Genomic DNA, 16054 nt, shown 5'->3' with positions numbered 1-16054 from the left:
CATTTTTTTCTTATTCCCCCTGTGGGAGGACTGTCACCAAGCTTTATAGTTTTGAACACTTTATTCTGTAGTATAATAAAACAATTAAAATCAAATAACTATTTGGACATAGACAATAATTTCATTCTTAGCAAATTAGCTTCAATGAGCACATCTAATGGTTCTACAAAAAAAATTTTCAAATGAAAATGTATTAAGTAATAAAAGAAAATTCTAGGTCTTATGTGTACATAATTATATATATATGAAATATTTTGTTTTTCAAACCCGACTTTTAAAAAAAGTCCAATACTTTGCATTGGCAAACTATAATACAATATAAACCTATCAGCATTCACAAATGTCTAACTTCAATTCTGAAATTACCTTTTTTGCTTCTTGATTCCTTTTTCCTTCTATACTTTTAATTTTTCTTAGCCTTCCATACTTAATAACCAATTAAAAGATCCATATGGCCAATGCTGATAACGAGTAAATAATTTTCTTTCTGGGAGGACTAATGATTTTGTGAGAGCACATATGTATTTATTCTAACAGACTGTAAACTAGGAATAATCCTCAAAATGATACAAAACAAATTTATTCAAGTATTCTACTTCATTTGTATTATTAAGATACCCTAAGAACTTTGGAATTCTATATAAACTGGCATTTTAATGTTATGGCTATTCATGAAACCAAAAACTATCCAGGACTTGTGTTATTTTTCAAGCCAAGACCAATTTCATATATATTTTTTGGAGTAAAGGAGTATATGGGTGTCTGGTTAAAAGAGAACTTAGATTTAAATCCCAACTTCTCCTCATACTAGCTATGTGAACTCTGGCAAGTTACCTATCCTCTTTAGGGCTTAGTGTTCTTATCTATAAATAAGAATAATATGAAGTTCATCGATTTGTTGTGAGGCTGAGAAGAGGTAATGTTTGTACACTGCTTAGTATGGTGCTTAGTATGTAATAAGTACTCAATTCAAAAATATCTTAATCTGAAACAAAAAATTGTGCAATTTAATGTTTTTAAAAAGTTTATTTTAAGCCCTTAGATGCCTCACTACAATATCATTCACTCTAAAGAAAAACTTGAGATAAGGGAACCCTCTTTTAAAACTCTCATAAGTGTAAATACAATAACATATCCTGGATGGGACCCTAGAAGGGATCTTGGAACAGAAAAGGTCATAAAGCTCAGTGCCTGTAGCTCAGTGAGTAGGGCGCCAGCCACATACACCAAGGCTGGTGGGTTTGAGCACAGCCCAGGCCAGCTAAACAACAATGACAACTGCAACCAAAAAATAGCTGGGCATCGTGGCAGGCACCTGTAGTCCCAGCTACTCGGGAGGTTGAGGCAAGAGAATCGTGTAAGCCCAAGAGTTTGAGGTTGCTGTGAGCTGTGACGCCACAGCACTCTACCGAGGGCAACATAATGAGACTGTCTCAAAACAAAGAAAAAAAAGAAGAAAAGGTCATAAGTGGACAAACCTGTGAAATCTCAATAAATCCTGGAGTTTAATTAATAGTAATGTACCTGTGTTGGTTTCTTAGCTTTGATAAATGTATCATGGTAAAGTAAGATGTTAATATTAGGGATACTGGAACTGCAGGAACACTCAGCACTAACTGTGCAACTTTTCTGTGAATCAAACTATTCCAAAAGAAAAAGTTCATTAAAAAAAAAATCATACAAAGGGAAGTAACTGTAAAATAGCAAAGGGATATTATTATAAAGTGGTTTCATGTCAAAGGCAGCAGTGTAATGATTGAAATGTCTACAGATACTATATGCATCATAAATACAACTGCATATTGAGCCATCAATCCAACTGATTATGCATGCCCTCATGCTCTGATTTTCCTTCTGCCAGTCTTTTACTCCTTTCTCTTTGGCATTCCTACCGTAAATTGACCACTCCCCATGCTCTTAGAGAACAGAGCAAGACATAAAACAAAAAGCTTGAAAAATCAAGGAATAAGTATTAGTTACCAGCAGGATAAACAACATTGCCATGTCAAACTGGATTTAATATAATTTTAATTTTTTATTCATGTGCATTCAGATACCAGCTTTGAAAGAGAAAGAGAGAGAGAGAGAGAGAGAGAGAGAAAGGGAGGGTGGGAGGGAAGAAGAAAAACCACTGATCTTTGTACTAATAATGAACAAATATGCTTCAAACAAAAATGAAATCAAATGTATCCTTCACCATATCTCATATAGAAACTTAGAAAACACCCATAGTTCCACAGGAAAACTTGGACCTGAACATTGGCTTAGATTGGAAACAGGTGAACAAGAGCTGTATCTAAGTATAAAGTGAGATTCCTTTCAGCTTACCATTTCCCAGCCTCACTGGTATGCACACATTTACATTAAAATTATTTAGTTCCAAGATTTTTGTTTGCTTGCATTTGCTTCACTTTATTTTCTTTTTTGAAAATTGTATGACAACTCTAGCATTCACCCCTAAGGATTGCTTTGGGGACATTTTGCCCTAGGCCTGCCATTCTTTTTTTGCAGGCAGCAAAATTACAAGTCCTCCATTAAAGGGTACTTGCGCAGCAAACTGCCAGCTGCAGTGGTGCTGTCCAATGCCAAAGCTGGAGCTTTGATCTAACCCCCCTCGTAGAGGGGCCTCTATCCATGGCCCTGCTCACTGATCAGTGTTTTTTAGGGCTGAGCCAGGAACTGGCTTCAGAATCCTTCTCAACCAGAAGTTCAATGAGTCATGACCATTCTTACATTCAGAATTGGGAAACAACCTTGTGAAACCTTCATGTCATTCCCAATCTGTGCTATTTACTGTTAATGAGGAAAGAAAAGGTCAGATTTAAATGTTATTGCTCTACTTCAACATATTTATGGATTTGAAGAAATAATTCATTAAGATCAAAGAGAAAAATAAATGAAAAGGCCAGAAAAGAAAGGAAGCAACAAAATGAAAGCAAGTTAAGGGTCCTAAGAACCTAAAAAAATCATGAGTCAAGTCAAGGCACAACTTACTTGTGAGAAAAGAACGTACCCATTTGTGCGAGGTTTTCATTGAGTTCCTGAAGCCAAAAGATGTCCATGTCATCTAGGTCGTAGCGGCACACAGCTGATGCCATCTCTGAAATGTTGATGTAGCCAGGTTCTGCGGTCTCTGTGTTGGAATAGCTGATATACTTCCGGGGCTGGATAAATACAGCCTCCTTTACTATCTGGGCTATAAACCTAGAAGATCAACAAATGACAGATTCCAGGCACTGAATGGATGGGCCATACAGTTAAGATGCTTTCCTTTTCCACTCTGGATAAATAAATCCTGGACAATTTCTTTGTCCTCTGGGAAATATGGCAGATCCTTTTCTAGAAGGCAAACAGTTCTACAAATTGTTTTGTTATCGGTTGTGAACTCACTGCTAAAACAATACTTTTTATTCACCTTTGTGGATCCTGGGTCTCTACTGCTATTCACTGTAATAAAATGTTGCTGCGTGTATTCTTGGTGCAATGGCCACCAAGTTTATTTAGAAGGAAAAACATGGGAGGGGGCAGTATCTCTACAAAGGTACAGCCATATCCTATACCAAAGAAGTATTCCAGCCAAATTAATGATTTTCTACCATGGAGACAATATTGGATGGTGGTAAAGAGTATAGGATTTATACACAGAGGCCTGTTATTAATCTCTCTCTCTTTTTTTTAATTAAACCATAGCTGTGTACATTAGTATGATCGTGGGGCACCATACACTTGGTTCATAGATCGCTTGACACATTTTCATCACATTAGTTAACATAGCTTTTGTAGCATTTTCTTAGTTATTTTGCTAAGACCTTTACATTCCACATTTACTAGGATTCACATATACCCTTGTAAGATGCACCGCAGGTGTAATCCCATTAATCCCCCTCCTTCCCCCCTCTCCCTTTCCCCTTTCTCCCTATTCTTAGGTTGTAACTGGGTTATAGCTTTCATGTGAAGGTCCTACATTAGTTTCATAATAAGGGTGAGTACATTGGGTACTTTTTCTTCCATTCTTGAGACACTTTACTAAGAAGAATATGTTCCAGCTCCATCCATGTAAACATGAAAGAGGTAAAGTCTCCATCTTTCTTTAAGGCTGCATAATATTCCATGGTGTACATATACCACAACTTATTAATCCATTCGTGGATCGATGGGCACTTGGGCTTTTTCCATGACTTAGCAATTATGAGTAGGGCTGCAATAAATATTCTGATACAAATATCTTTGTTATGGTGTGATTTTTGGTCTTCTGGGTATATGCCCAATCACTCATGTAGAGATCCTGGGCAATTATTTAGTTTATATATAAGGTTCAGTTTTCTTAAAAAGTAGGGTTAACAATCATAAATTATCATAAACATAATACCAAACTTACTATTATGACAATTACATGAAAAAATAAAGTATTTGAAATGGGGAATAGTGAAAATAGATGCTTAGGTTCAGCACCTGTAGCTCAAGCAGCTAAGGCGCTAGCCACATACACCAGAGCTGGTGGGTTAGAATCCAGCCCAGGCCTGCCAAACAATAACTATAACCAAAAAATAGCCGGGCGTTGTGGCAGGCTCCTGTAGTCCCAGCTACTTGGGGGGCTGAGGCAAGAGAATCACTTAAGCTCAAGAGTTGGAGGTTGCTGTGAGCTGTGATGGGCAAAAGCTTGAGGCTCTGTCTCAAAAAAAAAAAAAAATAGATGCTTAATAATGCCATTGTTGTTGTTGTAATATTCCTTATGATTTTCCCTATTCAAATGAGCCCAGAGGTCACGGAGTTATACACACTCAAGGCATTGTTCGCCCATAAATAATTGCAATCATAAATCTGAGCCCAGGTAACATGAAAGATTTCCACTCAACTTCTCTAGCAGCCTGAGAAAATCTATATTTCACCTCACCAGTGCCTCCTAATATCTAAAAGCCCAAGGCAAGGACACCTAGCAAGGGAAGAAACAAGTTTTTCATGGTAACAACATAGTCTACAACTAATGATTTAAATACTGCATGAAGCATTGGAAAATTTAACCAAGAGAAAATCTGACTTATTCCCTGGTAATTTTAAAGAACAGGGTGGGCCATCTTAAAAAAAAAAAGAGAGAGAGAGAAACAGACACACATATGTCATCATAATATAATGAAAATTATTTCTTTAGAAGACTCCTGGAGCTAGTTTATTTATTCTAGAATCATTATGTATGTACTAAGATTCATAAATAGATTCCTATGAATATATGTACATATATGTAGGGATAGTTTACTTTATAAAGGTAGAGAATATTTTCTCCTAAGCATTATTCCAAGAGCCTATGATTCCAAATAATATAACTTGAATAAAGTTAATAACTATGCACATTTGCACATTTAAATTTTCCTACCATACAGAAGTTTTTAAAGCCAAAAGCAACAAATATTAATTGAAACTAAAATTTTGGAACTGTTCCAGGTCTGTTTCCAATGGAAACAAACTGAACTGAAAAGGCAGGACATACATATGCATTCTTCAGAGACTATGAGATTAAATATGCACATTTCTTTGGTGCATGACCTGCAAGGTAATTACAGAATATCCATTTTATTTTTCAAAAGTCATCTTTTTCTAAAAGGAAGACTATGGATGCATGTGGTGGCCCACTCCTGTAATCCTGGCACTCTGGGCTGAGGTGGGGCAGAGGTGGGTGGATTGCTTGAGCTCAGGAGTTTGAGACCAGCCTGAGCCAAAAATGAGACCCTGTCTCTACTAAAAACAGAAGAAACAGCCAGATGTAGTGGTGCACACCTGTAATCCCAGCTACTAAAGAGGCTGAGGCAAGAGGATTGCTTAAGCCCAAAAGTTTGAGGTTGCTGTGAGCTTGACACCATGGCACTCTACCTAGGGCACAGAGCAAGATTCTGCCTCAAACACAAAACCAAAAATAAAACAAACAAAAAAACAAACCCTGTAGTGCAGATTAAGAAAAGTCATCATGCTTCTAATGTATGCTAATTTATAAGTTTTAAAATTTGGAAGGCAGGAATAATTTTTACAACTGAATAATACATGACCACTGAAGGTGAGACATTAGTTTTAAATGTAAAAGTAATTATTGCAAGAGGCTGTTATGGAACCCTTACATTTGCTTGAATTTATTAGCAGTTGCCTTAGAAGAAATCATTAGGCATCCATGTTATATAGCCTGGATTTGGGTCTTTTTGACTTCTTTTTGTTTCTTAATCTTAAAAAAATATTTAAAGAATATCCATTTTTCCTCAGTTAATAATGTAAAAAAGACTGAGTTGACATGGTTAAATTCCCAGAACTCCCAGGTTTTTAGGGATAGACCAAATGGCTGGTATTATCACTTTAAAATTTGTGTACTTAATGGATCTTATAGTAAGATAAAAGTTTATTTTTTTATCTTTTAATTCCATTTTCCATGAACTTTTTGAAGTCCCCTTGTATTTGGACAGAGTGAAGCATAAAGTGGAGAAATTAGCATCTCAAAGTAGGAAAAACTTTTAAAAGGTTACCTTAGTAGATTTGTAAAAGAGGATTTCAATAAAAAGAACTGAGATTTCAAAATATAGAATTAGAGAATTCTGGGAAGATGGCTGACTGGTAGCAATCCTCAGCAGATGAAGAAAAACTGGATGGAATCGGACTCTATGAAGCCAAAGGTGGGGAGCTGAGCCAAGAAAGAAGTTCGGCGAGCTATAACTCCAAGGAAGAGTATTAAAAAAAAAAAAAGAAATAAAATAGAAAAACAATTTCTACTACATGGGAACCTCAATTCAATCTCAAATTACAGGTACAAAGCCTATCAACTAGAGGACAGGAGACCCCTCCCCCAAGCAGGAGGCCTGCTGCAGGCTATCTGCGAATGAGCAGGGAACAAAAGACCTCTCATTTTACCTTACTGGAGAGAGCCACTAAACTCCAGGTCTCTTTCTCCTGGGAGGTCCAACTTATGAACCTAGATATCACCCCGCCAGGCATAAAATTGAACAGGTATTTCCCCCCATAAGTCTAAACTCCCAGTCCACCCTTTCCCCCTCACATGGAGGTCTGAAGCTCTGCCCACCCTGCAGAGCACAGAGTGTTTGGTCTTGTCCTGAGAGATCTGGGCATAGTGTGGACCACCAACCATCAGGACGGAATCTGTGACAAACGGGGAAGAAAGAGGGTGTAGGAAGAAAGGGATACTCGGCAGGAGGTGGAGCAGTCCTCTAGTTATGATGATGCCTGGCCAGTGGTGGTGTTGACCCTTGGTTCGGGCTGTATCTGGTGGGACAGGGTGCAGAACCCTCAGCTCTGATGGCACCCATGGTGGGAGAGTGGTTACCCCATGTAAACTGAGTTTGGCAGACAAGCCTGGTTTTCAGCCCCTGCTGGGCCTCTGAGCAGAGGCTTGCTAGGCATGGACTGAGATCTGAGAGCAAGGGTGTGGTCCCCTGATCCCAACAGAACCCTCAAGCAGTAGCTTACTGGGTGCGAACCAAGACCTGAGGGCTAGGGCGTGGTTCCCTGTCTCCAGCGAGGCTGGTGAGCAGAGGCTTACCAGGTGAGGACTGAGACCTGCGGGTGGAGTGCAGTGCCCTGACTGTAACAGAGCCTACGAACAGAGGCTTGCCAGGCAGTGGACTGAGACTGGCAGGTGGGGGCATGGTCCCTTGACTCCAACTGGTCTGGCAAGCAGAGGCTAACTGGGTGTGGAATGAGACCAGAGGGTGGGAGCTGGTGTCCTGACTCCAACAGAGGCTTGCCAGGCAGTGGACTGAGACTGGCAGGCAGGGGTGTGGTCCCCTGACTCCAACTGGTCTGGCAAACAGAGGCTAGCTGGGTGTGGACTAAGACCAGTGGGCTGGGGCATGGCCCTTGGTTCCAACTGGGCCTGTGAGCAGAGAAGTGGAAATCAGTTTGGACTGAGTCTGGCGGGTGGGAGTGTGGATCCCTGGCTCCAACTGTGCTGTTGGAGACCCCTGAATCCCTCTCTGTGGAACAGGGTTTGCACTGCCTAAGAGATTTTAATTGGAACCTATGTCTGGGGCTGTCCACTCGGGGTCATTCTGAGGCTGACCTTCAAAGTTCTGTAGCAGAAAAGAACTGAAGGGTGGGGGCTGGGTGCCGCAGCTTCACAGTTGAGATTTAAACCTCACACTGTGGTTTCCTAGGATAGGGTAGAGGTTGGCTGATATCGAAACAGAGCTAGCTTGCGCTATCTTACCAAGTAGGTCCTCAGAGTCTCCAGCTAAAACTCTGAAAGGGGCCTTTGTAAGGTTGTAGGAGGTAAGCCACAACCACAAAGCCTAGTGCTTTGGTAAGGGGTTACTTCTATTACATGGGAACCCCAATTCAATCTCATCTTATCAGTTCTAATAACCAAATGGTGGAAAATAAACATGGTGCAGACCTAACAGAAGAACTCTGGCAACATGAATAACCAGAGTAGATCAACACCCCCCCCCAAGAAATGACAAAGGAGATACAACTGAAGATGCCATGCACAGCCAAATGGCAGCAATGTCAGAAATCAAATTCAGAATATGGATTGCAAATAAAATAGAATGGAAGAAAAGATAGAAATTGAATTTGAAAGAGTAGTTCTAAAGTTGTCTCAAGAAATCAACAAATTCGGGCGGCGCCTGTGGCTCAGTCAGTAAGGCGCCGGCCCCATATACCGAGGGTGGCGGGTTCAAACTCAGCCCCGGCTGAACTGCAACCAAAAAATAGCTGGGCGTTGTGGCAGGCGCCTGTAGTCCCAGCTACTCGGGAGGCTGAGGCAAGAGAATCGCTTAAGCCCAGGAGTTGGAGGTTGCTGTGAGCTGTGTGATGCCACGGCACTCTACCGAGGGCCATAAAGTGAGACTGTCTCTACAAAAAAATAAAAAAAAGAAAAAAAGAAAAAAAAATCAACGAATTCAAAGTCCAATCCATCAAAGATATGGACATAATGGCTCAAGGAAATGAAAAAGTTAGTTGAGGAGCTCCAAAATACAGTAGAATTCCTCAGTAATAGAGTTGACCAGGCAGTAGAAAGGATTGCTGAAACCGATGACAAAGCTTTTGAATGTTCCCAAACACTCAAAGAGGCAGACAAATGGAGAGCAAAAACTGGTCATTCCCTGAGAACTGTGGGATCACTCCAGAAAATCAAACATTTGCCTTATAGGAATTCTGGAAGGAGAAGAAGATGGTCCTCAAGGTACAGATGCTCTACTCCAAGAGATTTTGGGGGAGAATTTCCCAAGCATTGCAAAAGATACAGAACTTCAGATAGCAGAGAGTTTCAGAACCCCAGCAAGACTCAATCCAAATAAAGCATCTCCTAGACACATGATTAACTTTGCCAAAGTTAAAGATGAAGTAGAAAATTCTGCAAGCAGCCAGACGTAAGAAAAGCATTGCCTACAAAGGGAGAAGTATCAGAATAACTGCAGATCTCTCAGCTGAAATGTTTCAAGTCAGAAGAGGATGGTCATCGACCTTCAATCTCCTAAAACAAAACAACTTTCAGTGCAGAATCCTGTATCCAGCTAAACTGAGTTTCATTTGTGATGGAGAAGTCAAATACCCTAATTACACAGACATGTTGAATAAATTTGCCATAACTAAACCAGATCTGTAGGATATTCTCAGACCTATCCTCCACAATGACCAGCACAATGCTCTACCTCCAAAGTAAACTCACCCAGGAAATTTTTGAACAAAACCCAACTTCCACAGTGGTGAAAGGATTAAAAATGTCCACCGGACATCCGAAAATCATGACACCCAAAACACAACCAGGCTTACCAATTCTCTCAATTAACGTGAATGGTTTAAATTGTCCTCTAAAGAGGCACAGGCTGGCTGACTGGATACATAAACTCAGACCGGATATCTGCTGTATACAAGACTCTTGCCTTACTTTAAAGGATAAGACTCAGGGTAAAGAGATGGACTTGTAAAATATAGGCAAATGGAAACCAGAAAAAAGCAGGGGTTGCAATTTTAGTAGCAGATACAATTGGCTTTCAACTAACAAAGATAAAGATAAGGAAAGCCACTACATATTTGTCAAGGGAAACACTCAACATGAAGAGATTTTGATAATTAACATTTATGCACCCTACCAGAATGCTCCTCAATTCATAAAGCAAACCCTAATGGATATGAACAACTTGATATCTTCCTACACTGTAATAGTTGCAGATTTTAACACTGCTTTGACAGTTTTGGATAGATCCTCCAAGAAGAAACTAAACAAAGAAATATTAGACTTAAACCTGACCCTAGAACAAATAGACTTTACAGACATCTACAGAACATTTCACCCTAATAAAACTGAATATACATTCTTCTCATCAGCCCATGGGTCATCCTCCAAAATATATCATATCCTAGGACACAAATCTAATCTCAGAAAATTTAAAAGTATAGAAATTATTCCTTGTATCTTCTCGGACCAGCATGGAATAAAAGTTAAACTCAAAAGCAACGGGAATCTTCATACTCAAATAAAGTCATGGAAACTAAATAATCTTAGGCTGAATAATAGCTGGGTCAAAGATGACATTAAGAAGGAAATCACCAAATTTTGGAACTAAATGATACTGAAGACACAAATGATCAAAACCTGTGGGATAGTCCCAAGAGGGAAATTAACAGCATTGGAAGCCTTCATCAAGAAAACAGAAAGAGAGGAAGCCAACAACTTAATGGATCATCTCAAGCAACTGGAAAAGGAAGAACATTCCAACCTCAAACCCAGCAGAAGAAAAGAAATAACCAAAATTAGGGCAGAATTAAATGAAATTGAAAACAAAAGAATCATTCAGAAAATCAATGGAACAAAAGCTGGCTTTTTGAAAAGATTAACAAAATTGATAAACCTTTGGCCAACCTAACCAGAAACAGAAAAGTAAAATCTCTAATACTGTCTATCAGAAACGATAAAGGAGAAATAACAAGACACTTCAGAAATTCAAAAAATCCTCAATGATTACTACAAAAATCTCTATTCCCAGAAATATGAAAATCTGAAGGAAATGGACCAATAACTGGAAGCACGCCACCTTCCTAGACTCAACCAGAAAGAATGAGAAATCTTGAATAGACCTGTATCAATCACTGAAATAGCATCAACAATACTAAATCTCCCAAAAAAGAAATGTCCGGGACCAGATGGCTTCACATCCGAATTTTATCAAACCTTTCAAGAGGAAGTAGTACCTATATTATACAACCTTTTCCAAAGCATAGAAAAAGAAGGAATACTTCCCAACAAATTCTATGAAGCAAATATCAACCTGATACCCAAACCAGGAAAGGATCCAACAAAGAAAGAAAATTATAGACCAATATCGTTAATGAATATCGATGCAAAAATATACACTAAGATCTTAGCAAACAATTCAACAACACATCAAAAAAATTAGACACCATGATTAAGTTGGTTTTATTCCAGGGTTACAGGGTTGGTTCAACATATGCAAATCTATAAATAAAATAAATATCAATAAAATAAAAAACAAAGACTATATGATTCTCTCAATTGACACAGAAAAAGTCTTTGATAATCTCCAGCATCCTTTCATGATCAGAGCACTTAAGAAAATAGGAATAGAAGGGACATTCCTTAAACTGATAGAGGCCATCTACAGCAAACCCACAGTCAAAATCATATTGAATGGTGTAAAACTGAAAACATTTCCACTCATATCAGGAACGAGGCAAGAATGCCCGCTGTCTCCACTGCTATTCAACATAGTAATGGAAGTCTTAGCCATTGCAATCAGGCAAGGGAAGGCAATCAAGGGTATCCAAATATGGTCAGAGGAGATGAAACTCTCGCTCTTCGCTAATGATATGATCTTGTATCTGGAAAATCCCAGGGATTCATTTCAAAACTCTTAGAAGTGATTAAGGAATACAGCAGCGTCTTAGGATACAAAATCAATACTTACAAGTCAGTAGCTTTTATATATGCCAACAACAGTCAAGCTGAAAATATAGTCAAGGACTCTATTCCTTTTACAATACTGCCAAAGAAGATGAAATATCTGAAAATTTACCTAACAAAGGATGTGAAAGATCTCTATAAAGAGAACTATGAAACTCTGAGAAAAGAAACAGCTGAAGATGTTAACAAATGAAAAAACATACCATGCTCATGGCTGGGAAGAATCAACATTGTTAAAATGTCCATATTACCCAAAGCAATCTACAGATTTAATGCAATCCCTATTAAAGCACCGTTGTCACACTTCAAAGAACTTGAAAAAATAGTACTTTTTGTTTTATATGGAATCAGAAAAAAACTTGAATAGCAAATACATTACTCGGAAATACGAACAAATCAGGAGGTATCACATTACCAGACTTTAGGCTATACTATAAATCTATAGTGATCAAAACAGCATGGTACTGGCACAAAAACAGAGCGGTAGATTTATGGAACAGAATAGAGAACCAAGAGATGAACCCAGTTACTTATCATCATTTGATCTTCGCCAAGTCTATCAAAAACATTCAGTGGGGGAAAGACTCCCTATTTAACAAATGGTGCTAGGTGAACTGGCTGGGGAACTGTAGAAGACTGAAACTGGACCCCTACCTTTCACCATTAACAAAAATTGAGTCTCACTGGATAAAACATTTAAACTTAAGACATGAAACTATAAAAATACTAGAAGAGAGTGAGGGGAAAACATTTGAAGAAATTGGCCGGGGAAAATATTTTATGAGGAGCACCCCCCCCACCCCCTGGGCAACTGAAGCAACACCAAAAATACATTACTGGGATATGATCAAACTAAAAAGCTTTTGCACAGCCAAGAGCACAGTACGTAAAGCAATGCTTTTTGCAGATTATGCTTCTGACAAAGGTCTGATAATTAGAATCTACAGAGAACTCAAACTAATCAATAAGAAAATAATAAATAACCCCATTTCTATGTGGGCAAGAGACTTGAACAGAAACTTCTCTGATGAAGACAGGTGCATGGCCTACAAACATATAAAAAAATGTTCATCATCCTTAATAATCAGAGAAATGCAAATCAAAACCACTCTGAGATACCATCTAACTCCAGTAAGATTAGCCCACATCACAAAATCCCCAAACTACACATGTTGGTGTGGATGTGGAGAGAAGGGAACGCTTCTACACTGCTGGTGGAAATGCAACCTAATACGACCTTCTTGGAAAGAAGTTTGGAGAACACTCAAGGAACTAAAAGTAGACCTACTGTTCGATCCTGCAATTCCTCTACTAGGCATATACCTAGATGATTAAAAATTATTCTACAACAAAGACATTTGCACCAGAATGTTTATTGTAGCCCAATTCATAATAGCCAAGACATGGAAACAGTCCAAGTGCCCATCGACCCATGAATGGATTAACAAATTGTGGTATATGTACACCATGGAATACTATGCAGCCATAAAAAAGATGGAGACTTTATCTCTTATGTTTACCTGGATGGAGCTGGAACATATTCTTCTTAGTAGAGTATCTCAAGAATGGAAAAAAAGGTATTCAATGCACTCAATACTTCTATGATATCAATATGTAATCACCTATAACTATAACTATAGTCTAGAAAGTAGAAGGGAAGAGGTAAGAGGGGAGGGGAGGGGCGATGTGGGAGGAGGGAGGGTACTTGGGGGGGACCTCACCTAATGTGCATGATACAATGGTACATTTCAAAACTATTAAGAAATTAGTATAATTGTGATGGATGTGTTACTTAGTTCAATGTAAGCATTTCACATTGTATATCGAAGCAGTACCCTGAGCCCCATAAATGCATCAATATACAAATTTTTGATTTAATAAAAAATAAAACAAAGTATGGAATTAGAATTTCTTGGTGATTCAAAAACTATTTTCCATAGCAGCCTGGTTTATAAAGAATATATGGAACCAAGGTAGGTAAGGTTTGGGATATACTATTTATCACTTTCAAAAAGGAAGCTGGCTCAATGAATGGTGCTGGGACAATTGAGTATCCACCACATGTAAATGAATGAAGTTGAACACCCAATACCGCACATATTATCATTAAAAATTAGCTCAAGTTGATCAAAGACCTAAATGTAAGAGCTAAAACTATAAAATTCTTAGAAGAAAATATTGGTTGAAAACTTCATGACCTTTGTTTAGGAAATGTCTCTTAGGTATTTCTTAGATATGATACCAAAAGGACAAAATCTGAAACCAAAGAAAGAACTAGATAAACTGGACTTCATCAAAATTAAAAACATTTTTGCCTCAAAGAACATATCAGGTATGTGAAAATCAATAAACTAGGAGAAAATATTTGCAAGTCAGCTCAGTGCCCGTAGCATAGTAGTGCCAGCCACATATACTGAGGGTGGCAGGTTCGAACCTGGCCCGGGCCAGCTAAACAACTGCAACAACAACAACAAGAACAACTAGCCGGGCATTGTGGTGGGCACCTGTAGTCCCAGCTACTTGGGAGGCTGAGGCAAAAGAATCACTTCAGCCCAAGAGTTTGAGGTTGCTGTGAGCTGTGACATCATAGCACTCTATCAAGGGTGACATAATGAGACTGTCTCAAAAAAATTTGCAAGTCTTATTTCTTATAAGACACTTGTATCCAGAATATGTGAAGAACTCTTACAACTTAACAATAAAAGTTCAATTTTTAAAATGGGCAAGGGATCTGAATAATTTCTCTAAAGAAGATATACATAGGTGTGAATGGATACAGTATATAAAAAATGGGACATTCTAGAACACTGTTGGTCAGGCAACTCTGCTGCCCTATTCACTAAAAGTCAGTGTGCTACTGTGAAATTTAAGGGGTTACCAAAGATACTTTCTAAGAAAGGAAAAGAAACTATTAAATCTGTAATACTCAATATATACTGATAACAAAAGATGAATACAAGTCATGTTTGACTTCTGAAATTATAAGAGGTGCTCAAAGTGGTTACCATCAGTGTCCAAACACTTCTGATTACAGCAAACTACTACAGCATTGACTACGGTCCACTTGTATTGCTGAGCATGCCGTTTCAATTTCTTTCCAAAGTGCTGCCAGTGTAGCTGGTTTTCTATGGTACCTCACATCCTTTAAGGTCCCATACAGGTAGCAGTCAAGGGGTATAAATGTGGGGGAAACCTGACTGTACCTTTTCATCTTATCCATTGTCATGGCAAATTCTCATCAAGGTAAGCTCTCACATCTCAGTGCATGCAGTAATCTTGGGGTGAAAACTTTCCATTTTGCTGTTTTAAGAATGCATTGTATGCTTGTTTTGCTAACTCTTGTCTCACATGCACATTGTTTGGCAGACTTCTATGGCAAAGTGTGTAAGCTGTTCCAACACTACAGCAGAAGCAAGACTTGTTGCTGTGTGAGCCCTCCCAGATCTTCCCTCATCACATACAGTACCATGTGTCCCAAACTTAACACCAATGTATGCAATTGTTAGGCATGTTAGAGGTTCTGTTGCATACTCACATATCCATTGTCATTGTATTTCCACAATGTTCTAGAATTTCAAATATCACTTCAAAATGGTCTTGTGCTTCTCCAATGGTAATTGTGCTTTTGCCATTTCCTCTGACTGTCTAGCCTGTCTCATGGTGATGCTAGCATTTATATGATTAATGCCATTTTTGAGCGAACATCATACTACATATTACTACCATAATTCAATTTAACTTCAAAAAGTAATACATAGATAACATCGCTTAAGATGTGTATACATTTTTTGGCACCCCTGGTATATTTGGTTTTTATCCTGCTTCATGGCACACAACTTCTAAAATCCTGGGAATCTCCAAAGTGCCAACTTTCTGTATGCTAACATTAACTTGATAGTTTCAGGATGGGTCTGGTCATGGGAAGACTGAGGCAGAATTAGAGGGGTGGGACTTTTAGCTCCATTCTCATCCTCCAGGGAGGGAAAAGAGTATGAAGGTTAAGTTGATTATGACTGGCCAAAGGTTTAATCAATTATGTCTATGTAATGAAGGTAATGAAGTCTCCATAAAACCCCTCAAAGATAGAGTTCCAGGTAGCTAAACATGTCGGGGTTCCTGGAGGGCGACATGCCTGGGCAG

The 16054-nt window shown here is 38.7% G+C and overlaps 1 protein-coding gene across 3 annotated transcripts in view; it reads right to left on the bottom strand.

Annotated features, from left to right (window-relative positions):
* The window catches only part of JADE3 (jade family PHD finger 3), a 213156-nt gene that overhangs the window by 41281 nt on the left and 155821 nt on the right, over positions 1 to 16054 (bottom strand). For all 3 annotated transcript variants that reach the window (XM_053579564.1, XM_053579563.1, XM_053579562.1), the window contains exon 5: positions 3014 to 3204. In XM_053579564.1, the coding sequence (XP_053435539.1) occupies positions 3014 to 3204 (191 nt within the window). The remainder of the gene's footprint in view (positions 1 to 3013; positions 3205 to 16054) is intronic.

This window comes from Nycticebus coucang, chromosome X (assembly GCF_027406575.1).
Source record: "Nycticebus coucang isolate mNycCou1 chromosome X, mNycCou1.pri, whole genome shotgun sequence".
Classification (NCBI taxonomy): Eukaryota; Metazoa; Chordata; class Mammalia; order Primates; family Lorisidae; genus Nycticebus; species Nycticebus coucang.
Note: the sequence above shows the minus strand (reverse complement) of the source record. Positions and strands in the feature narration are given on the sequence as shown.